The sequence below is a fragment of the Daucus carota genome, chromosome 6 (assembly GCF_001625215.2).
Source record: "Daucus carota subsp. sativus chromosome 6, DH1 v3.0, whole genome shotgun sequence".
In the NCBI taxonomy this organism is placed as follows: Eukaryota; Viridiplantae; Streptophyta; class Magnoliopsida; order Apiales; family Apiaceae; genus Daucus; species Daucus carota.
Window position 1 is genome coordinate 29,770,140 of NC_030386.2, and position 23,270 is coordinate 29,793,409.

The following is a 23,270-nucleotide window of genomic DNA, read 5'->3' on the forward strand; positions in this document are numbered from 1 at the left end:
AGTAAAGCGTTTCGAACAGGTCACCTACATTCCCGACTGCACAAAGCACAGCTGCTCAATCGCACACGCAACGAAAAGGAGAGATGATAGCTTCTGGGACTGCTATTATAAAATGGGGTTCAATTATTTAAGCTATCTCCAATGGAAGAATAACAAACTCCCATGCTACCTCATTCATCACACTCATCGATCTTCCACCTATTTTTTCACATTTTATTACCAGACATGCTAATTTTTTAGTTAGTGATAAGTTTAAGCAACTTTAAAATTCTCTAGATTCTTCGTGTGGAACCCACAGATCAGTTGTTTCGATAATATAAACTTTTAGGAAACTCCTATTCATGAAATATTTTTAGCTGAAATTACATAAAATATATTTTTACTAAATTATCGAGAATACCTACAAATTCCTCCATCCAACATTATAATTAAACTGCCTTAAAAATGTAGCCAATTCTGAATCATGTTAACTGTATTTATTGAACCTCTAAAAATTTAATATTTCATATCATCTGTTATTAATAATATAAAAATATGTAATGTATAATAATTTAAAATAACAATAATATATTTTCTAAATTTATAATAATTTCACAAATTCTATAATTAATATATATTTAACCGATCGTTTTGGTCAAAACCGTCTCCTCTCTTCTACTCTATATAAATGGGAATATCGAATTAGGGCCTTTTGGTCCTGATTTGCACATCACTATAGTTTTAGCTGAATTTCTTAATAAATATGTTAATATTTTTATCCAAAATATATAATGGTCTGTTATGATATATTGTGTGTTCAAGATTCAAATTGAATTTCTTTATAAATGTATTAATACTTCTATCCAAGATTTACTTGTCTACGTATTTTATGACAGTCGTTTAATATGTGAACACTTTTCAGTTTTCACAAATGGAATATGGAAGGGACAATCGGTTAAAACTACTACAGTGGAGTATCTTAAATCTTAATACTCCATTTTTACGTATATAAAGAACTTATCCTTTTATTCAGAATGATACTAAAATCTATGATATTTTTTCCTAAGAAAATACATATATAGTTCTCATGATTAAACAGTAATATTGGTCCACAATAAATCAAAACTTTGTTTAAAATTTCAAAACAAATCATTTGTTTAAAACATATCAGTTGGGAGAAATTTTCAGTATTTTGTTAGAATCTTTTCATCCTATTATACATACCAGTATGATTCATCCTATTTGATATGACTCCTCAATTATTTCCTGTTTACGTGACTCTTTAAAGTTATCAAAGGTGCTGGAACGAGGCCTATATAAATCCCTTTTGCTTCACCATCTCTACTCACCACTTCAACCCATACTCTCTACATCTATCTCCTTCTCTCCAATCTTCAATCTTCTTCGTTCCTAATAGCATTCTTCTTATATTCATAATGGCCACAGTCGAGGTAACCAATACAGATCTTTCATTTCTCTTATGATAGGTTGTACATGATTTCTAAGCTATTAAAAGTATTACAACTATTTTATCCGTCAAGGTTTTAGGATAACTGGTAACTTGTCTAATTTATTGATACGATGATAACAGGGTGTTTACGTGCAGGTTGTGTCAGCAACATCAGCATTCCACGCGGAGAAAGTTGAAGAAGCAAAGACAACAACTGAAGAAGCAGCCGCCACAGTTGAGGAAGTTGTCGCAGCACCAGAAGTGCCTAAACAAACCGAGACCACGACTACTACTACTACTCCTGCACCTGTCGTCGCGGATGAGCCAGCAGAGGCAACCAATGCCGAAGCCCCGGCAGCAGAGGAGGCCAAGGTCACTGAAGAGGAGGTTAAGGCAGAGAGTGTTCCAGAGGAAACTGTGAAGGAAGAAGTTGTGGTACCTGCTGAGGAGCCGGTTGCTGAGAAATTTTCAGATGCGCCTGTAGAAATTGAACCCGAAGCTGTAGTGGAAGCTAAAGCAGAAGCTGAGGAGGTTGTGAAAGAAGATGCTGTTGCAGATACTAATGTGGAGGAGGAGGAGGAGAAGACTACTACTGAGCAAGATGAAGACAAGGTGGAGGCAGCAGTAGCTGAGGCGGAGGAGGAAACTAAGAAGACCGAAGAATAAACAGATTCCATGCTTCAGATCAGACTACTGGCGCTTTGTTTCTAGAGTTTGTGTTTGTTGAAAATAAAGAGTTTGTGTTAACTAGTACTGTACTAAATATGTGTCATGTATCATGTATGGGTTATGGCCTTATGGGACTTTGCGATGATCATATAGAGGCTGAAGGGTAAGGTCACCAGAAAACGTACGCGAGGAGATGTGATCAGGGCGGTGCCTGTTGGAATCACTCATGTGGTATGTGGTCACTTGTGTAATATTTGTCTCCAACAATAATGTCATGTGCAATTCAATGGAATGTTTTCATTAATTTACGGGCTGTGCTTCCTTATTTCATGATTTCCTGATGGATCTTCTTTGGGATTTCATCTTATATTCCCCTATCTGGTTTAGTTATGGCCAACAGAAGCCTATTCTTATTCTTATATTCATATGCTTACCGGAAGCTGTTGCTAAATTTAGATTCAAGGCTAATACAAGAGAACTGAAGACTAATTACTCAACCTAACTTATGCTTATCTATAGAAATTTAGAAATTAAGCTAGAACATCATAACAGGTCATTCAGAGACTATTACACAAGCAGAGACTGTGAAAAGTGAAGCATAAGGAAAGTTTGAGTGAATCTATTAAAATTTTATGTTTGTTAGTCTGTTTGAATAAGTATGTTAAAAGTCTGTAAATGAAGAATTTAGATTTGAATTTTTTTTAAGTATTGAAATCATAGTCATTGCTTATAAGTTATAACCGTCGAGGTCTGACTGGGTATTATAGAGGAAGCCTATTTCCACTTGGCAGCTACAGAGAGTCAGAGACCCAATCAGCTTAACTAGGCCACTACTCCCTGACTGTATTTTAGAGAATATCAAGGACATCTGCAATGGGGAGGGTCACTTTCTTATTTTATGACACCGCTAGGACGCCAAGAATGCCTTGAGCAACTAGCGCTCATTGTTGAACAATGTCTTAAGTAACAATTCAATTTTTGAAAGAGAATAAAGCTATATGTAGTCGAAAGGAATTTTATTTTATTTATGTGAGTGGAGCTGTTTTTTTATTCCCATGATCATTGGATTCAAGTTATTTTTGTAAAACGACGAGGGTCTTTGTTCAATTGCTAGGACACACCACTTACAAAAGATCTTCTACATAGACAGGTACATCAGTTTGTAGATCAAGGAGAATGCAAGGCCGGGCAGAAACTTCCTGACAGAAGATCCTGGCTTCATAGAAATTTTTTGCTGATATTGATAGCAGACTTGCAGAGCAGGAACTTGTGCACTCAGGTATCACCTACTACGTGCTAATTAGAGCATCTCCAATAGGGTGTTGTATACTTGTATAAAAGATCGACGACCATTGACAAATCATCACATATATGACCTTCACTTAATTCAGTAGCACTTCTATTAGTATATTTAGCAGAAATAGTTAGAACAGTTGACTCTCGGCTCTTGTTCCATTTAGTGTAAACAGAAACCAGAAAACATAATTACACTTTCTTAGCCTCATCGTTCAGAATAAGAACAACCACCAGAACTAAAAAGTGCTTAAAATTAATTTGCATCAGTCTGTCGCTAAAGATTATCCTGTAAGTAGATATGAAACAGATAATTGAAATCAAACTCAGGTTATAACAGGACTGGCTGAGATTTGATGGAGTGTGTCTCTGCAAAGCCCTTGCAAGGTGATCCAGCCAAGATTTTTTCAGAATTTATTTGCCAGTAGCAGTTGTCTGATGTCGAAAATAATGGACAAGATATATTTTGAAATCATTTCAATTACTTAAAAGCACATCCCTAAATGAATACCTTGCAGAATTACATATTTATCTACCATATTAAGAGTGGACAGAAAGAGGGGACCAAAAAAGGAAGAGAAAAAGATAGATGGCAAAATCCCCACTTAATCTGATCATTTAGTGCAGGTCCACTTGAATTATATTGAACTAACCATCAAACAATGCTGGATGGATACTCCAGTGGTAATACTAGTTATAGGATCATTTTTTTACAAGTCCGTTGTTTCTGCCAAAATTATGGACGACACAGTTACAGCCTTACAGGACACAAAATTAGGAGTCCAGAATCGCAACATTTCTTCTATAAATTCTAAAAGAGCACAAAATTAGAAGCATGCATACTCAAGCCAGCCTACTTACAGATTCACATTAGCATAGCATAACGCATGCTGTCACTAACCATGAGATGATTCATCTCAGATACGCGTGCCAATTCTCCAGACACCACAACTCCATCAGCATTATTGATGTGCGGATGAAGCAGAGATGACAGCAGTGACAGAGGAGCTCGAACAATACTACATATAATGGCAAGTCCAATCCATCCTTGCCCTCTTCTGTTTTGTGCAGGTAAGCCAACTCCATTCCCGTTATCACCAAACATGTTCTCATCAGCTACTCGTGGACTTTTACGCCTCATCCTGACAGACTTAAATTCAGAGAATAAACTGTTTGACAGAATTTGTGGGAGGAAGCTAGACTTAGTTTGAAGTAAAGAGGAACCAAGCTTTGTATAAGTCTGGGGTAATGGAAGGTTGTGGTGGTCTTGTTAGTGCCTGTTCCTATCACATTAGTTTTATTCAGTGCTTTTCTCAACATTTAACTTGTTAAATTTTCCATTTTCGTGGGGTCTTATAAAACCAACTTTGCCGACAAAGGTGCCTAATCCTACTAAAAATATATATATATAATTCGGCCTATTTGAATAAAATTTGAAGACACTAATTGCAGTAGAATACAATGATAAGGTTACAGTTACAGTACTACTGCAATGCATTTTAAATAGATTATGAATTTATGATAATTGTGCTAGAGGTTCCTCCGGTTCCTTAAAGGCCAGAAGAGATGATTACAAGTGATTTGTCATTGGGTGGATCAACTTAATCTCAGAGTCCTGATCATACATAGATAAAATCTGTATTGATTAACATCGATCAGGAGGTCTCTGTGTCATGAACCTACTGATATCTAACTCAGAAGAAGACACTAGTATCAGGAACCACATGATGAGCATTTTAAGTCTGCATCACCGAGCAGTAGTTAGTGATTTTTCCCCAGATTATTGAATCGTTTTCTATTTACTAATGCATCCAGCATTTGTGAATTATTTATCACTAAAAAAAAAGAGATTGTGATGAAAAGCACTAGCAACAATCTGCAGCACATTGTTTTATATGAGTCAACCCTGTATCAACAAAAGAAGCAAAGCAGGATATTACTTCATAATTATTCATGTAGACTGTAGAGTGAGAGGGATTGGCAACGATTAATTTATATGTAAATTGTGTTAATTTTCCCAGGCTCGGGAGGGACAAATATTTCTTGGGGGTTCGTGGGATCGATCGGGTCAGTTTATGTAAAAATCTTGAATCTTCAAAAATTGTTTGTGATTTTTTTTTATAATTCATAAATTTAAATTAAAAATCAGTTAAAACTTGATTGTGAGCCCCTACTAATCTACAAAATTTAACGTTCCATTATTTTCTGATTTTCAAAATCTTGATTCCATCACTGCCTATTAGTGTTCTATCTGAAACATTCCCGAAGAACATAATGAATGTCATAAACTATAAGTAGAGCCTGTCCCTTTATGTGAATTTGTACACAACACTTCCTACCTCTCTACATATATACAACATATATACATCACCAGCAGCTTTAATTTTAATTTACCCTAGCAAAATCATAGAAATCATGGTGTTTCTGTACAAGCTGGAGGGAATATTTGTCCATTCATTGTTGGCAAAACATTTACACATTGAGACACACCATTTCCATCTGGACCATGGTACTGCAAATTTATGTCATTTAACTCCACATTCTGACAGGGTATCCCTTTGCTGCAAGCTATCTTTATGGCAACTTTCGTCGATGATGTTCCGTGAATTCCTTTGAAACTCACCTCGCTTATCTTAACTTTCGAAGGAGCCTGCAATTACACCAATTTGTGAGAGAAAACACAGCAACAAGTTTGATAAAATAGAAATAAAAAATTGGCCTTACATACCTGTGCTTGGCATTGGCCATAAGGACAATACTGTTGATCTATCAGTATAGGGGTGCCTACATTATCCATTTTCAGATTCTCGAAATGCAAGTCCTGGCAAACGCCATTGGGAGAAGCAGGCCATGTTTTGACACGAACACCGTTCATTGTGTTGGTGAATGTACAATCTCTGACAAAAACTCCCATCACAGGTTGTTCGTCGTGATACTTTCCTAAGCTTCCTACACTAATTCCATGGCCTGGTCCGCACGTCACCCTTTCTATAGTCACTTGCTGACTTCCATCACCCATGGAGACACAATCATCTCCGGTTTTGATGTCAGAATCAGAGATCGTTATCCCACTTGAGCGACCAATATGAATGCCATCAGTGTTGAGGCTGTCTCCTGGCGCATTTATGGTTATATGGCTGAGAGTCAAGTTCTGGCATTGTAGTATGTTCATGTGAAACAATTTGCTGTCCACTGAAGATATCCCTTGCACCATTGAATTTGTCACCTTGTTGAACCTTATATTCTGATTACAAAAAAACATGCAGTCTGTCATATTCAAGTTTCGATCTCACAACTAAGGGGCCCTTTGGCTAACCTTGATTTTTATAAATAAGGGCTTATTTCCCGAAAAAGGTACATACTATGGGTAAATTGCTGCATTTTCCAGTTTGGGCACAATTATTCTGAGACCAGGCAACTTTGCCCTGACCATCAAAGACGCCACCACTAAGCGTCATGGCATCAACTTGCTGGAAAACAATCCATCCGTCCTGTGATTTGAGCTTGTTGAGATCCGTGGGAGCCTTCAAGTTTCCATCAAACTGCACTGTAATAGGAGCTTTACAGGGACCAAGGAATGTCATTGGCCCGACAGCGTATTGCCCTGCTGGAATCAAAAGCTTGCTCGGAGTTGGCGACGAACATGCTGATTGCCAAGCACTTGTAATAGCCTTAAAAATAGCAAATAAGCAACAAAATTTTAATCTCACAAACTAATCATCTTATAAAACAGAATGTAATGACATATTCTTTCAAATGTCACCTGGCTATCATCTGTAACACCATCACCTTTTGCTCCGTTCTGTTTTGCATCAATGACTGCACCTTGGCTTCTCGTAATTATCGACATCCAGATTAGGACACATAATATACCTGGAATCGGTTTTGAAGTAATCATCTCCATAGTTTTCGATGCAGCAAAGTGGGATTAGATTTGCAAAGACAAAATTATGTAATGTTTACTTATAGATTCATGAAAAGGGAGCCTGAGAAGACCACCCCAAATCTAGGAAGCCCAAATTTAGGCAAAATATCTTTTGAGGCCACCGTGTGTTGTGTCTGTTTGGTGTATAACTGTGTATTACACAAGGGGTTGAGATTTATTTGAGCTCTTCACATAATTTTTTTTTTTTTTTTGCCGCGAGCTCTTCACATAAATTTATTGAATTAAAACACCAAATTGCACATAATCTCAGGGGCGCACAAATTTTTTTATTTCTCAACCATACCTTTACTCAGATATCACAGTATTTTTGCACCATTATACAAAGCAGAAAGTATAATTGGAAACTAAGAATTTTCATATCCAAACTGTCTTAAATGAATGTTCTGTTTTCAGTTGCATGTTCCATTTGCCTAATAAAATCGTCAATTGCCATGGATCCAAGCTCCCCCGAAAACCTAGACCTAACTGTAACTGTACGTGTCTCGACTTCCTTGGGCCCAATAACTGCCATTAGAGGAATTTTTTGTTTTTCAGCATTTCTGATGAGCTTTGGCAGACGCTCACCACTGCAAACTTCAGCCCGAATACCGTTAGCTTTCATCTTTCTGGTGACCTCTTTACAGTAGTCCAACTGTAGAAAAGCACACTCATATCTTAGACCAAGAGATATACAAATGTTACAGATACATAATTTTCGCATATTAATAACTTCCATTACTATTTAGTTAAGTATATGAACGACTTTGAGCTGATATACATTTATATAGTAAGTAGGACATCAGATGTCCTAGTGTGACAATGTCCCATGTTCAGGGGGAAGTCGAAGAAATTACCTGCATGTCTGTGACAGGCAAAATTCGAGCTTGAATTGGAGAAAGCCATAATGGAAAGTCTCCAGCATAATGCTCTATAAGCACTCCAAAGAACCTCTCTAAGGAACCAAGAACTGCTCTATGAATCATGATAGGGCGCTTCTTTACCGAGTCAGAATCAACATATGTAATGTCAAAACGTTCTGGTAAATTGAAATCAACCTGAACACAAACAAAAAAAACTTTTTCAACAAAGAACAGCATATAACTGTTTGCCAACATAAGTGCAGATAAAACAATATTACAAAAAGCAAATAATAAGATATAGCTAAAGAGCCAGGTAATCTCATTGATGCCTAAAAAATCAGATGTATCAAAATAGATGTTCATGTGTTGAGTTGAGACTTGCCTGTATAGTTGAGCACTGCCACTTCCTTCCAAGAGCATCCTCGATCTTGAGATCAATCTTCGGTCCATAAAACGCACCACCACCTTCATCAATTTCATAATTCCACCCTTTATCTGCTAAGGCATCCTTAAGCGCCAATGTTGCTTTTTCCCATATGTCATCGTTTCCCACAGATTTTTCTGGTCTAGTCGAAAGGTTCACTTCATATTTTTCAAAACCAAATTGTAGTAATATCTCCTCGGTAAGATCAAGAACACCCCTAATTTCATCTTTGATTTGATCTTCTAAACAAAATATGTGTGCGTCATCCTGCAAAATCAACAATACTGTCTTGAATTTTGGGATATTGTTTAGGATCAGATCATGTGCTTCCAGTATTTTACTATGAAAACCAAGATTTCAGGTTCCAGTTCTAAGATCCAGATCGGTGCCTTCATTTCACTACCCAAAATTGGAACCTCCGCCTTAATGGATGTTCATGTTTTTTAATTTGCTTGTATATTCTTGCACCTTCTTATCCCATTGCACCAAAGTGCTCACAGACATACATATAATCTATTGACTATATATCTCTAGTTTGCTAATTTCCCTCCTCTTAGTGTTTAACTTCCATTAAATTCTTAACTAGATCAGTTTCATTATTTATCCTTTTTCAACTTTAGGAGGTTTGATCCGCCCGAAATCCTTTCTGATGCTGTTCTGTCTTTATATATTTCTTTATTTTTGCTAGTTAAAGATTTTAGTGGTCTATTTTTTGGTTGTTATTCTTGAAGCAGCAGCAGTAACGTGCGTTCGCACTTCACAGAATCAATCTGTTATTTTATTCTTATGGTAGGTTTATTCTTGTAAGCAAACTCATTTACCTAACCTTCTCCAATGAGGCGGAAAAAAAACGAAGAATGTACCTGAGTAAAACCTCTTACACGGAAGAGACCATGCAAGGCACCAGACAACTCGTACCTATACACTGTTCCAAGCTCTGCAACTCTAATAGGAAAATCCCTATAAGAATGCGGCTTTCTTTTATATATCAGAATATGATATGGACAATTCATTGGCCGAAGCTGATAAAGCTCCTCTTCAATGTTCATCTGGTCATACATATTTTCCCTGTAAAAGTCCAGATGGCCACTGATCTTCCACAGATCTGCCCTTGCTACATGTGGTGTATACAGTAGATCATACTCTTGTCTAATGTGAATTTTTTTCCAAGCATCCTCAATCAGATGCCTCACAATAGAACCCTTTGGATGCCAGAAAACTAAACCCCCACCAGCTTCATCCTGCGTTATTTGCACAAGGATTCTTAGGCTATGTTTACTTCATAAGAAATTGTCTTAACAAAGAGATTAAAGCTTAAAAGTGGAAGCCATGCTCAAGGCAAACCTATTAAAATTTACACCAAAATTACTCAGTTTGACCGGAAACAATTACCTGTATAGAAAATAGATCAAGGTCTTGGCCAATGCGGCGGTGGTCCCGACGTTTAGCCTCCGCTTTAAAGTGAGCATATGCCTTCAATTGTTCTTCATTCTCCCATGCCGTGCCATAGATCCTCTGGAGCATTGGTTTATCTGTGTCTCCTCTCCAGTATGCACCAGCAACAGATTCAAGCTCCACAGCTTTCCTGTTAATATTTCCGGTGGATTCAACATGAGGCCCAGCACAAAGGTCCCACCACTCATTACCTGGAAAAATTAAAGAATAAATGTTAGACATATAATTAATTACATAAATGGAGGAGCACACCACTCTTACTGGCTGGCAGCAAACCTAATTATGCAATACACTATACTATTAAGCAACAATCCTAATCCATGTATAGGTGCCTCTTCATTATATTTTTTGCACTGCTCCTACTAATCCTGACTAAACTAAATTGCCAGTGAAAATATAAATCAAGTAGGAGCATTTAAAACTTACCTATGTGGTAGATTGTTATCGGCTCTTCCCTGATGCTTTCTAAAATCTCCATTTTATATGGTTCATTGATGGCAGCAATCCTTTCCCGAGCTTCTTCTCTCGTAACTTCCTCCCTAACTAGAGGTAAATTCCGGCCAATAATGCGATCCTACAGATGATTTAAGAAATGAATTCCGTACCCTGAAAGAATAGGGTAATAAATATCTTTTCTTTATACATACTCCGAATAAAGGAAATAATAGTAATGCTAGGGTAGATGCTCACCATTTCCTTCTTAATCCTTTTAAGATCTTTGTCCGTTAGAGGCTCCATGTCAAAGTCGTAGTAGAAACCATTATCAATCCAAGGCCCTATAGTTACTTTAGCATCTGGAAAGACCTTTTGAACAGCCATGGCCATAACATGAGCACACTGCAGCGACACACAGGTATATTTAGCCAGCAGGTGTATCTTTTATTTATAGAGAGAGTTGTATTCTATAGAAGACCTTATACAGAGGACAAATGCAACACCCGAGTGTCCTGCAAAATGTTCTTATGTTTCATAATATTTTATATGTAAAATATGTTGCATGACATATGTTTGTTCAATTAATATTATATATAAAATATTTTTTAATATTTAATATGCTGAAAATATAGTCCTGTTATAAAAGATTTATACATGAAACACATCAACACTGAATATATCAAAGAAACAATATACATACTATATACTATTGATGCAATCAATTTTTCTTATAAAACAACTTTAAAATTATCTAAATGCAATTCGTGTCTTGCATAGGCTAAGCATGTCTTACAAAATATAATAAGTAATCCCTTCGTCCCTCTCATTTCTTTACAAAAATTTTCACCGTTTGGCCCGCATTTTAAGGATTCTAAAGTATAGTTTCATAACTTAATTCTAATTTTTTATTATGAATAAGAATCTAAACATTAAATTTTTATTCAGTGAAAAAAAATAAAATAATTTATGAAATTATATTTTCTACGTTCCGGGAGGGGGAGAACATTTGTAGAGTCTAAGAACTTGCATACAAAGGGATTACCTATCAAACTGGTCACTAAAGTAGACACGTGATATCATTTCTTTCACCAAATCTCAGTGAGGTATCATTAAGATCACCCAAGTCATTACCAAAAAAAACTTGTAACTTATAATATCTTCGATAGTATTTTTAAATTTTAATTAACTTGTGAATATATGATTTTTTTAAAAATTAATGCGAAAAGAGACTTTATGTAATAAAACTCAATTGTTTTAGACCATACAATCTAGAATTAAAACTTTATACATAATATTATTTCCATGGTTTTTTAGAGATTTTAATCATCCCAAAATATATGTTAGCTCATTTTTTTAATTCAAAGGTTTGCTACATGAAACTTATAACTTAAGTGATTGAAATACCCCCTTGACATTAGTGTAGAAAATGATATCTCAGCTATGGTAAGTCCTATCCACTAGCAACCAATTTGAGATTTAAGCCGCATACAAAGTGTTCGACCAAATGTCCACGAGAGCATTAACAACTCTACATAAGGGCATACTAAATATATAAAAAGAGATATAGTTATAGAACGAAAGGAAGCTAATTACAGTGTGACGGATCCTAAGGAGCTTTGCGGAAGACTGATTGGTTGGAAGAACGATTCTGACATCTTCATCGGCCGATTGATTCGCTGCTGGGGTGATGATTTTGTTATCCGACTTGTTGTTGTTGACCAGTTCAACTGCAGTGGCGGAGATTGCACGGCGGCGCAAGGGAGGAAGACGGTGGTGATTAGAGCGGAGTTTGGGAGAGTATAGACGGAGAGATGAAGTTAGTTTTAAGAGAGACGGCGATACACTACGGAGAGCCATCGGTTATGCGTCGCCGGCTAAGAATAAGAAAAGGGTGTATGTATGGTTTCTATCTTGTTATGTTGTGTGGCTCTTGTTTCCGCAGGGAATGCGGGTTAACTACTCGCACACTCGCACTACCGTTTTATTTGATTTGTTTCCCCTCAAGTGAATATCATGAGCAGGAGTTTAATTTTAGAAAAAAATAATATATAAAATTTTACGTTTCTAAGATAACTTCTCTTTCCTATTAAACACCTTGTTATTTTTCATATCAAAAAAATATACATATTTCAAAGAAAATAAGTCCTTAACAAAATAAAGACACTGTATTTCAAAAGATGGGTTTAGAAAAAGGTGTTAAGGTTTTCTGGTTTAACAAAAAAAATAAAAGCTTCCAAAGGAGAAAAAAGTTATTTCAAAATGACTTATTTAAAAAGTAAGAAAAAATTCAAGTTCAAATGTACACTAGTTTCCATCATTTTGCGCTAGTTTTCATAAGAAATTTTAGGATATTTGAATGATTAATAAATTTTTTCTATTCATTTGGGAAAGATACTTTTCTCTATTTGTGACTAAGAGGGGTGTATTGGATTGGGATTTTAAAGCATTTTTTTGCATTCATGAAATCCGAGGGTATTCGATTGAGATTGTTTGAAATCCATTAAAATCTTGAGGTATTCAACTGAGATTTTAAATTATGCTACAAAATCTGGTGGTATTCAATTGAGATTTTAAATTATGCTACAAAATCTGGTGGTATTCAATTGAGATTTTAAATTATGCTTTAAAATCCGATAGTATTCAATTGGGATTGTTTAAAATCCATTAAAATCTGATGGTATTCAAATGCTGATGGATTTTTTTTCATTTCATAAAATGATGGATTTTGTGGCATTCTTCGGTGTATTTTAAGTTTTTTGAAATCCCACAAAATTCAATGGGATTTTGAAGCATTGTACCTAAATCCTATCAACTCTGCGACATTTCATCAAGAATCCGCACAAAATCAAAATCTCATACAATCCATTAAAATTCATAGACTAAAAACAATGCACTAAAATCCCAATCGAATACACCCCCGTAAAACTCAAACATCAGGATTAGCATTTCAAAAATTATGTCCTTGACCCTTTCAATTAGCCAAATTAAATAATATTATAAATTAATTATGTACTTGGACACAGTTGCATAAATATGGAATCGGATCTAATCAGTTGAGTTGCCGATTCAAGATTGATTGAAAATCAAAAATTAATTGGAGTCGAAAAATCGGATGTATTTTAATATTAATATATTATTTGATATTTAACTATTATTATATTAATTATTTATTAACAAATATATAGTTACTATATCAAAAGTTCTTTGATTGTTTATAATTAAAATAATATAGTATCTTAATTTTAATAAATTATTATATATACTCGATTGAGAAATATTAATAAAGATTAATCCGATTCAAATGGAATCCGTCAGTCATATTTAATAGGATAAATCAGAGATTCTTATAACACTGCTCAAATAAGACGAGAAAATCTTTTATATTAATAATTATAAAACGATGATATAAAGCAAAAAACCAATCCACATAATTCAGAGCACTATCTCTGTTGCCATGCTTTAAAGTAAAGCAAAAGATATCAAGTAGAATAGTCGTCATGATTCATTTTACCCACCGAAACCATTCTTTTCATCACCCATAAAATAACCTTTTTATATCAAAACATCACCAACCAAGCACATATGTTAAAAATCACATCTCTTTCCCTCAAGTCTCAATAATCTCAACACTAACTACTCTCCTTCCACCTCCACCACCACCACTATGCTTCCATTCCTCTTGTTCCTGCTCTCCTTCCAACACCTCGAGATAGTTTCCGGCCACTGCACCACCTCCACGGCGGCCAAAACTTTTGAAAAATGCACAACATTACCCTCACAAGATGCCTCCATTGCATGGACATTTCATCCGCATAATGCCACCCTTGATCTTGTCTTTTTTGGCTCCTTCATTTCACCCTCCGGTTGGGTTGCATGGGGAATCAACCCTGATTCCCCTGGAATGACCGGGACACGGGCACTCATCGCCTTCCCAGACCCCAACTCCGGCCAAGTAGTCCTGCTACCTTACATTTTAGACCCTGGTGTCAAACTCCAAAAGAGCCCTCTTCTCTCTCGTCCCCTAGACATCCACCTCCTGTCCTCCTCCGCCACCTTGTATGGCGGACGCCTAGCCACCATCCACCGTGGAGCGGCAATTCAAATTCACGCCACATTAAAACTTGTTCCAAACAAAACCAAAATTCATCATGTTTGGAACAGAGGCCTTTATGTCCAAGGCTACTCACCAACTATTCACCCCACCACAAACAGTGACCTTTCTTCTGCGGCTACAATAGACGTCATGTCCGGCACGGCAGCCACCACTCACAGCAACCTCCACACTCTTAAGATGGTTCACGGTGTGCTCAACGCCGTCTCATGGGGAGTCCTGCTCCCCGTGGGCGTGGTTGCATCTCGTTACCTAAGGCACTTCCAGTCACTAGGACCTGCATGGTTTTATTTCCATGCAGGCATCCAGCTTTCCGGAATAGTCCTCGGGACCACCGGATTCGCCATTGGAATCCGGCTAGGACAAATGTCATCAGGCACGGTGTATGGACTTCACAGGAAGCTAGGCATCTCAGCGTTCTGTTTGGGGAGTCTGCAAACTCTGGCATTGTTGTTTAGGCCAAAAACAACCAACAAGTACAGGAAGTACTGGAAATCTTATCACCATTTTGTCGGGTATGCGTGTGTGGTTTTAGGTGTTGTGAATGTGTTTCAGGGATTTGAAGTGATGGGGGAGGGAAGTTCAATTGCGAAATTGAGCTATTGTTTGTCTCTGTCGACGTTGATTGGCATCTGTATAGCTCTTGAAGTGAACGCATGGGTGATTTTTTGCAGGAAAGCCGAGGAAGACAAGTTGAGAAGAGAAGGGTTGATTGTGGGATCAGAGAAAGCCAGTACCATAAGCCATGGTTACATACATTAAGAATTTCTTTTGCAGTTTTGTTAATTTAATATATTGTTTTGGCCTTTTGAAATCTTCATTGTTGAACATCAACTACCAAGAGCAACTCCTTGGTGGTGCAAAACGCGGTGACAATCCCTAAAAATTGAGAATTCTCCTTCCATTCCTCATTTTTAAGTAATTAGGTTGCCAAATCGTCGGCTTTGCAACACATATTGGTAGGCCTTTTGAAATCTCAATTGTTAGTTGTTACTGGGGTAAAATGGCTTGATCATAACTAAACTGGACTTCAACTTGCAAGTGGATAACTAAACTCAAAAACCTTGCATTTAACTCACTAAACTAGCTTTTGCTTGCACTTAAATAACTTCCGTTAAATCAACTAACGGGACTACCAGTAAATCTACATGGCAGTATGACATAGCACTGAGTTTACTTTTTAAAGTGTAGAATAGTTGGATCTGACCCAAACCTAATATTATTTAGTTTATTTTTGAACAATTGCATATGAATGCCACGGAATCAGATCTGCATATACTACCTTCTTCTTTTGAATCATTACTAAACCCTGTAATCACATTGAAAGGCAAAAGAACGTGATAATGAACAAAAAAACTACATTTGGGACAACAGTAAACCAGAGCAAGTGTTATCTAGCAAAAAAAAAAACCAGAGCAAGTGTCACTGCAGCCTCTGGAGGAACCCAAAATTTGTCCAGTTTCATAACTATATGTACCTGTTCCAATGATCCACTTTAAATACTACCTCGCCTCTTTCATCTTCCATCTTCCAAGATTGTTATTCTCCCTCGCGTGTGTATAAGCCGTGTATGATTAAGTTGGGAGTACTTGGGATCGGCTAAATTAAGGGTCGGGGGTTATACTGAATTGGGGGTTATAAAATAATCGGGCAGGCCAGATGAATCTGGGTCAAATGAATCTACGTGGCAACTGACTTATGAAAAGTTAACGGTCTTCCGTTAAAAATTAACATCATTTAATGGATGTGCAAATTTTAGTGAGTTTAATTATTTGATTGCAAGTAAAATCTAGTCTAGTAAGTTAAATGCAAGGTTTTTGAGTTTAATTATCCACTTGCAAGTTGAAGTCCGGTTTAGTTATGATCAAGCCATTTTACCCGTTGTTACTACTAAAAGCAACTCCATACTGCATAATTTTGAAAAATATGAGGCAAAACAGAGACGATTCCTAAAAATTCATAATTCTCCTTCCATTCCTCATTTTTAAGTAATGGCTAACCATTCCTCATTTTGTTTTTAACAATAAAAATATTAACTTCACTCTTTTCAAACTTTTTCCCATCATTTTCACATTATTTCTTTCCTATTATATTTTAAATTTAATATTATAATAGTAGAGAACACGAATAGGGATAACTATTATACGTGTCATTCAATCTCTGTGTCATAACTTAATAAGAATCAAATATTTTATTACTCCCTCTGTCCCTTTTATTTCTTAACATTTTTTTCACTGTTCAACACGCACTTTAATGCACATATAGAACTAGTTCTATAACTTTTTTCTAAATATTTCTTCTTCTGAATAAAAATTTGAATCAGAAACGAATTTATTTTTTTAAGTTATAGAACTATACTTTGTAGGAGCATTAAAGTGTGTGTCACGCCCCCGTCCCCCAATGTTAAGAATTGAGGGGGATGAGGGGGACGGAAGGAGTACATATTTAGAGAAACTACTAGATTACTATACTACTAGAATGCTATTGTTGAAATTAAAGTCTAGGAGTTGATAACAAAAGCACATAATAGTATCTAGCGTGTTCTACTACCGACAAAGCATTCATTTTTTCCTCGAGCCCAGAGGGATACTAAGCTAATTTAATCACTCAGCAGCTTACTGTTACCAGGGGAAAAAAATGCCATAACCACATAGCTTTTTTTTTCCTTTATAAAAATACTAAACTTCAGTCCAACTCATTTAAACATATTAATCCAATTAAATAAAGAAACTTGAAGTTCAAAAACCGCAGTCATCTAACTGGTGGACTTGCAAATGACAGAAAGCATTTCACTAGTGCCATTTGCATTGCCATCCAAACAGTTCACTGCTCACAAATTTAATAGAGTAATAGACCACAATCAACTCCTTGCTCACTAAATCAATCAAATGATAAATCATATACCAGAACGCGGTAAACTTATTAATTAGACCTTCGATAGATATCCTCCAAATGTTTCACAATAAACTGTAAGAAAATCCTCGTCTTCAGAAGAAACAAACTAACAAATGAACAGAACAAGAAAATTAAGTTGTGCAGGATAACCTGGGTTTCTGCAGACATAGCAGCATGGCTAACCACCAAAGAATTCTGATAATTAACCAAACCAGAGGTCTACTTCCTTGTCTTTTTGTTTCCAATGTACCATTGCCTTACCAGAAATGCATGATACGCTCACTATATGCCGCAAACAGATTATACACCTCACTCAAATTCCAAATGGAACACCTAAATATAACTCAAAATCAAAATCCTCAAATCCAAATCCTTTTATATCATCTATATCTAAAACTTAAATTCATAAAAAAAAACAGGCAGTCCGCCTAGCTAAAAGATGAGATGGTTTCTCTTTAACTTTCCCCCTGAAAATAACGCTAACAAGGGAGGTACCCAAAATTCACAGTTTACTTGCTACATCAGCTCCATCTACTATTAAATCATCTTCGGTATCATCCTATCCAGTAATTCCTGCAGTAAGTTAAAATCATAAACAAGACCATAAGATGATTGTCGTTGCTAACTAATACAATGAATGACAAAGCAGAGCAAGTTATGTACAAAAAAGTATAAATAGAACTAAATAAAAATAACATAGAACTATGCACATTTTCTCATTCACGAGATATGTGCAACTTATAAGCTATGTTACCCGGACTCTCCATTTTTGTGCCTATACCCGTGTCTACCGGATATGACATGGGTGTGGATATGGGATCTGTGTTGGATCCTTCTTATTACAACCGGACACCTCACCTTGTAACATTCCAGGTCAAAATGAAAACTTAGGTCTTGTTTCAACCTGTTTATAGAGATCAAGATCCATGAATGACTTGTTTCTATGTTGTTTTATTGATTTTATGCTTCAATTTTCAGCGTATGTCATTTATGTGCAGTAGACACTATTTTTATGAATGTACCATAAATCAGGGTATATAAAGTTTTACTTGCGTGGAGCTTAAGTATCAAGTCCCCGTACCCGGGTCTAATTCCGGATCCATGTCCACGAATCCTAATTATCCTAAAACTACGAATCTGACTCTTGGATCTGTACCCATGTCCGATACCCATACCCGTGTCCGGGTAACTTAGCTTATAAGTAATGCACTATCAAGCAAGTCATATACATGTGTGGCTCATATACCAAAGCACTGAACAAGCTCGAATTAACAACTAACAAGTAGTCCAGAGCCTAATAGTATCTGGCACTGGCAACCATAGCAAATGACTATTGAAATCTGGAAAAGACTTCAACACGACATCAGGTTACCTAACACAGACTGAAAAAGGGATTTTTCCACCGAGTACACGTAGACAACTACACATACCTGGTATTCTGAAAAGTAGAAATTTTAAGATCCCACCAATTAATTTCATTCTCCAAGAACAAGGAGTGGTCTACAGTCTGAGTTCTAGAAGTAAAAGCAACTTAATGAAAATAATGAATTGCAGAGCGGTCGCAAGCGTTTACTACAGCTAGAAGTGGGCTATAAATTTATAATATAGTTCTCACCTCCCCCCTCCCCCTATACTTAAAAACTAAAAATTCTATCACCTTTTTGAACAATAATAATATACTCCCTCCGTTCAAAATACATGTCCACTTTCAAAAAATCACATAGTTTAAGAAAAGTGGATTTTGAGAAAAAAAGATGTGTAATAAGTCATTAATTGAACCTAATATGTGGTATAGAGTTGATCTTGGAAATATAAATTTGAAATATGTGGAGGAGGGTTGATTTTGGAAATATAAATTTACATTGAAAGTTGAAATGGACAAGTATTTTGAAACAAAACTTTTTTTCTAAAGTGGACATGTATTTTAAAACGGAGGGAGTAATTAATAACTCTATACCTCTGTTAGTCTGCCTCCTGGTAACCCCATAGCCATCAACATAACCAGGAGAACTATTGATCTGAGCATCACTAGATCCATCACCAAGCCCATAACTAAAAGCTACAGAATCCTCTTTCTCAGAATTTGCTGAGTGCCAGGTGCTGTCTCCATATACTGGATGACTACCGTAGATATCTCCAAAAGTTGCATCATAACCACCATTTGACGACGAATGTGATGACATGCGAGCACCAGTAGTAGCACTGTTTCTTCCATATGCTCCGCCACCCAAATTGTAACTGTTTTCAGCTCCGTATCCTATAATACCGCCTTGACTAGATACATTTCTTCCACCTTGAGCCTGAGGTGAAATCGGAGAATTATCCCAGTTAAGTCCATTGATGCCAAAATTTCTAGCTCCAATACCACTGGTTCCAGATCCCACATACCCAGTTGAGTTTGTAGGATTGGCTCCATAATCGAGCCCCCCATTACCCCACAAGTTTCGAGGTTGGGAATTAAATAAAGAAGCAGTGTTTCCTAAATTTCCACCATCAAAAGCTGGAGGATTATTTAATCTGTTTGAATTGTAAAACGGGCCCATTCCCCTCCCATAGCTAACAGAATTGTTGAGATTTACATTTCCGCCATAATTCGGGTTCATTCCTATATTCAAGCTCATTCCATAGCCTGAACCAAAAGGAGCAAACCCGGTCCTTCCAGCAGTGATTGGACTAAACCTACCATCCATCCTGACACCCAACCCTCCTAATGCATTAGGTGAGTATCCTTGATTGTAGCCATTTAGGACACTACTCATCCTGCCCAAACCATAGTTGAAACCCCCAAGTGGACTTCGGTTAGGACTAGGTGTTAGCTCTTTTGGGACAGCACGCTTGACCTCTACCATTTTACCATTAAGCTCATGAAAAGTTCTAAGCAGCACATTGTCCACCGAATCCTCGGAATCGTAAGTTATAAAACCAAATCCTCTTGGTCTCTGAGTGTTGTGGTCATACATCACCACAACATCTGTCACATTTCCAAACTGCTCAAAGTAACTTCTAAAGTCACTTTCTGTGACGGTAGAAGCTAAACCTCCGACAAATATTTTTCTAGTGCGAACTGGACCTGGAGAGCCCTGAATGCTACCACTGTTTCTACTAACTGCGCTGCTATGATCGTCCTTTGGAACAGCCTTTTTTGCTTCAACCTGTCAGCAAAAATTCAACAATGAAGACCAAGCACAGACTTAACCAAATCATGGATTATTGCTTCAAGAGACTTAAAACAAATGGGCTTAAAACAGCTATTCCCGGGTGCAGGAGTCTACAAAGACAGTTGGTGCAAGATCAGACAAGTGAAAAGTGCAATAACGCAGGAGCAAAAATATCTTCCCAAGAAGCAGACAACAAAAGATCCCCGTGTTTAATCTTTATTTACACTTAAATAGGTAATTCGCAATTCAGATTTCAAACTCCTATACAACATCATAAGAAGAATAAATAGCATGTTTAATCAAACTCCTGGAAAAGATAATCTTTAAGGCTTGATAATTAAACATCTTTTTCCTATTGTAGAGTAACATTCTTTAACACATTATTTTTGTAACTAAGATAATCTAACATAACCATAAATTACCAGCCTGCCATCAATATTGTGCTTCTCCTTAATAACCCTATCAGCAACAGCAGGGTCCGCAAACACAATAAATCCAAAACCACGAGCTCGTCCAGTAGTCCGATCTTTCATAATCACAGCTTCAAGGACCTCACCAAAACTACTGAAATACTCCTTGAGACGCTCTTCATCAGTGTCCCATGAGATTCCACCGATAAATAATTTTCCGAGATCAGACTGCATATTTCCTACACCAACAACAAATAATAAATTCGATCAAACCAAGCAACCCGATCAAATACAGACTGAACTTACAAGTCACTTGAACACATTCAACCAAATTTCCAACCTAAGATGGATCTAGTCATCTAGTAGATACCACAAATTCCAAACCAGCCACGAACTCATCAAAGTTCCGATTTTTCAATAGCCCATTAAGTAAAATGCAGAACAAAAGTAATCAAGAATCAACTTTTTACACTCAGTCTCAAAACCCACAAAAAAAACACAAATCTTATTATGTACAACAACTCAGTTTTATCAGATTCAAGTATATATCATCGGATCCATTGCTGATCAACCCAACAAAAAATTTAGGCCTCCTACAGAAACAATAAAATTAAATACAATCAACAAACTTGACAATCTAACAAAATCCATTTTGATACATAGTACAGATGATAAATTTACAAGTAAAGAGTAAATACACAAGTATAGATCTTGATAAATACCCACCTGATTAAAACTAAAGGGCGATGAAAAAAGATGAAAACTACTAAGATCTGCAAGGAGTTGTTGTAACAAGAAGCGAAAGCATGTTCATAGTCCTCTCTATACGCCCCCTGTTTTTATGTTTCAATCTCCTTCAAATATATATTTTTTCTGTTAATGCGGAATTGGAAACACCAACACAGATGAGAAGATGGATGTCATATCCTCACTATATATATGTCCTGACGATTGGTAAGCGTGTGTGCGTATATCTTTATACGAAATGAGATTTTTGTTGTGATAAATTATAAATGGGTTAATTATCTATTTGGTCACTCAAGTGGGCTTAATGTATCAAATTGGTCACTGAACTCAAAACGGTATCAAGATGGTCACTGAAGTGACCATAAATATCAAAAAAGTACCTTGAAATATAAGTTGAAGCAGTAAAAGTATTATTTATAAAGTTTTACACATTATTTTTGAATATTACCAAAACCAAGTAAAAGGTTATGACTTCTAATATTTATGATAATATATTTAGATTTTATCAAGTTTATTTATTATTTATTTTTAATTAAAACAAAAAAATAACTATAAAATAAAATATAAATAATAAATAAACTTGATAAAATATAAATATATTATTTTAAATACTAGAAATCATAACTTTTTAGTTGGTTATGCTAACATTTAAAAATAATGTTTAAAACTTTATAAATAATATTTTTACTACTTGAACTCATATTTTAAGGTACTTTTTTGATATTTATAGTGACTTTAGTGACCATCTTGATACCGTTTTGAGTTCAGTGACCAACTTGATACATTAAGCCCACTTCAGTGACCAACTTGATAATTAACCCAATTATAAATATCGATATTTTTAAAACTTTTATTGAAAGGAGGAGTTGTAACATTTATTAAACAAATTTGTGCAGTGTAGGAGGCTAGGAGCTATTAATCGATAGGCAATTGCTCAAATAAAAATCACTAAAATAAAAACTAAAAGAGATATCAAGAAAAATTATACCCAAATGACTTCACCCGCCCCCTATATGTCATCAGCCACTCCCTATATGTCATCACTCATCTAAGGCCACCTTCACCCCACTCAATTCACCCCGGGTCCGCTAAGGCTTCACCTCACATGCCCTAATCAGACTCCAGATAGTCTTAAAAGAGCCAACCCTTGGCCCCACCATGGTCTTATTAGACCCCGACCCGGCCCTACTATGCCCCAATTAGATCCCGTCTAGGACCATCTCGGGGTCTATCCTCAGTCCCAAAATCCGCATCATTATACTTAATCGCATTGGTTTCTATTTAGTTTCCATTCTAGTAGTTTCTATTGGAGTAGGACCCTTAATCAGTATTTAAATCTTTATGAGATGATTTCACTATTATAAAATTTAATTATTAAATTGTAATTAACTTTGTCAAGAATCAGGTTTGAGGGGTCTTGTATGACTCATCCATTTTTCTATCATTTTTGCAAGACTGA

At 36.2% G+C, this 23,270-nt stretch overlaps 6 protein-coding genes across 8 annotated transcripts; 2 read left to right on the forward strand and 4 right to left on the reverse strand.

Moving 5' to 3' along the window:
* Positions 1–1,138: 1,138 nt before the first annotated feature.
* Positions 1,139–2,406, forward strand: LOC108224360 (uncharacterized). Of its 2 annotated transcripts, none has more exons than XM_017398941.2 (2): positions 1,139–1,430; positions 1,586–2,406. In XM_017398941.2, the coding sequence occupies exons 1-2, from the start codon at positions 1,416–1,418 to the stop codon at positions 2,093–2,095; spliced, it is 525 nt and encodes a 174-aa protein (XP_017254430.1). In that variant the 5' UTR covers positions 1,139–1,415; the 3' UTR covers positions 2,096–2,406. The 2 variants fall into 2 exon arrangements, with proteins under 2 accessions (XP_017254430.1, XP_017254429.1); XM_017398940.2 differs by having other exon boundaries at positions 1,279–1,430; positions 1,571–2,406.
* A 1,640-nt stretch (positions 2,407–4,046) lies between these two features.
* LOC135146936 (uncharacterized) lies at positions 4,047–4,680 on the reverse strand. Its single transcript, XM_064078851.1, has one exon. The coding sequence runs from the start codon at positions 4,530–4,532 to the stop codon at positions 4,257–4,259; it is 276 nt and encodes a 91-aa protein (XP_063934921.1). The 5' UTR covers positions 4,533–4,680; the 3' UTR covers positions 4,047–4,256.
* Positions 4,681–5,666: 986 nt separating this feature from the next.
* LOC108227679 (exopolygalacturonase) lies at positions 5,667–7,428 on the reverse strand. Its single transcript, XM_017402960.2, has 4 exons — positions 7,155–7,428; positions 6,754–7,062; positions 6,120–6,635; positions 5,667–6,041 (listed from the first exon to the last, which is right to left on the reverse strand). The coding sequence occupies exons 1-4, from the start codon at positions 7,293–7,295 to the stop codon at positions 5,805–5,807; spliced, it is 1,203 nt and encodes a 400-aa protein (XP_017258449.1). The 5' UTR covers positions 7,296–7,428; the 3' UTR covers positions 5,667–5,804.
* Positions 7,429–7,583: 155 nt separating this feature from the next.
* Positions 7,584–12,466, reverse strand: LOC108227678 (threonine--tRNA ligase, chloroplastic/mitochondrial 2). The gene is made up of 8 exons (XM_017402959.2): positions 12,084–12,466; positions 10,746–10,892; positions 10,482–10,629; positions 9,993–10,246; positions 9,464–9,841; positions 8,559–8,867; positions 8,171–8,371; positions 7,584–7,968 (listed from the first exon to the last, which is right to left on the reverse strand). The coding sequence occupies exons 1-8, from the start codon at positions 12,345–12,347 to the stop codon at positions 7,708–7,710; spliced, it is 1,962 nt and encodes a 653-aa protein (XP_017258448.1). The 5' UTR covers positions 12,348–12,466; the 3' UTR covers positions 7,584–7,707.
* Positions 12,467–14,054: 1,588 nt separating this feature from the next.
* LOC108225613 (cytochrome b561 and DOMON domain-containing protein At2g04850) lies at positions 14,055–15,508 on the forward strand. The gene has a single exon (XM_064079047.1). It carries the CDS (start codon positions 14,155–14,157, stop codon positions 15,361–15,363), a length of 1,209 nt encoding a protein of 402 aa, XP_063935117.1. The 5' UTR covers positions 14,055–14,154; the 3' UTR covers positions 15,364–15,508.
* A 1,994-nt stretch (positions 15,509–17,502) lies between these two features.
* On the reverse strand, positions 17,503–22,042 carry LOC108227277 (heterogeneous nuclear ribonucleoprotein 1-like). Of its 2 annotated transcripts, XM_064079045.1 has the most exons (5): positions 21,791–21,931; positions 21,405–21,657; positions 21,077–21,303; positions 19,454–20,648; positions 17,503–18,069 (listed from the first exon to the last, which is right to left on the reverse strand). In XM_064079045.1, exons 2-5 carry the CDS (start codon positions 21,421–21,423, stop codon positions 18,056–18,058), a joined length of 1,455 nt encoding a protein of 484 aa, XP_063935115.1. In that variant the 5' UTR covers positions 21,424–21,657; positions 21,791–21,931; the 3' UTR covers positions 17,503–18,055. The 2 variants fall into 2 exon arrangements, with proteins under 2 accessions (XP_063935115.1, XP_063935116.1); XM_064079046.1 differs by lacking the exon at positions 21,405–21,657 and having other exon boundaries at positions 21,791–22,042.
* Positions 22,043–23,270: the final 1,228 nt, after the last annotated feature.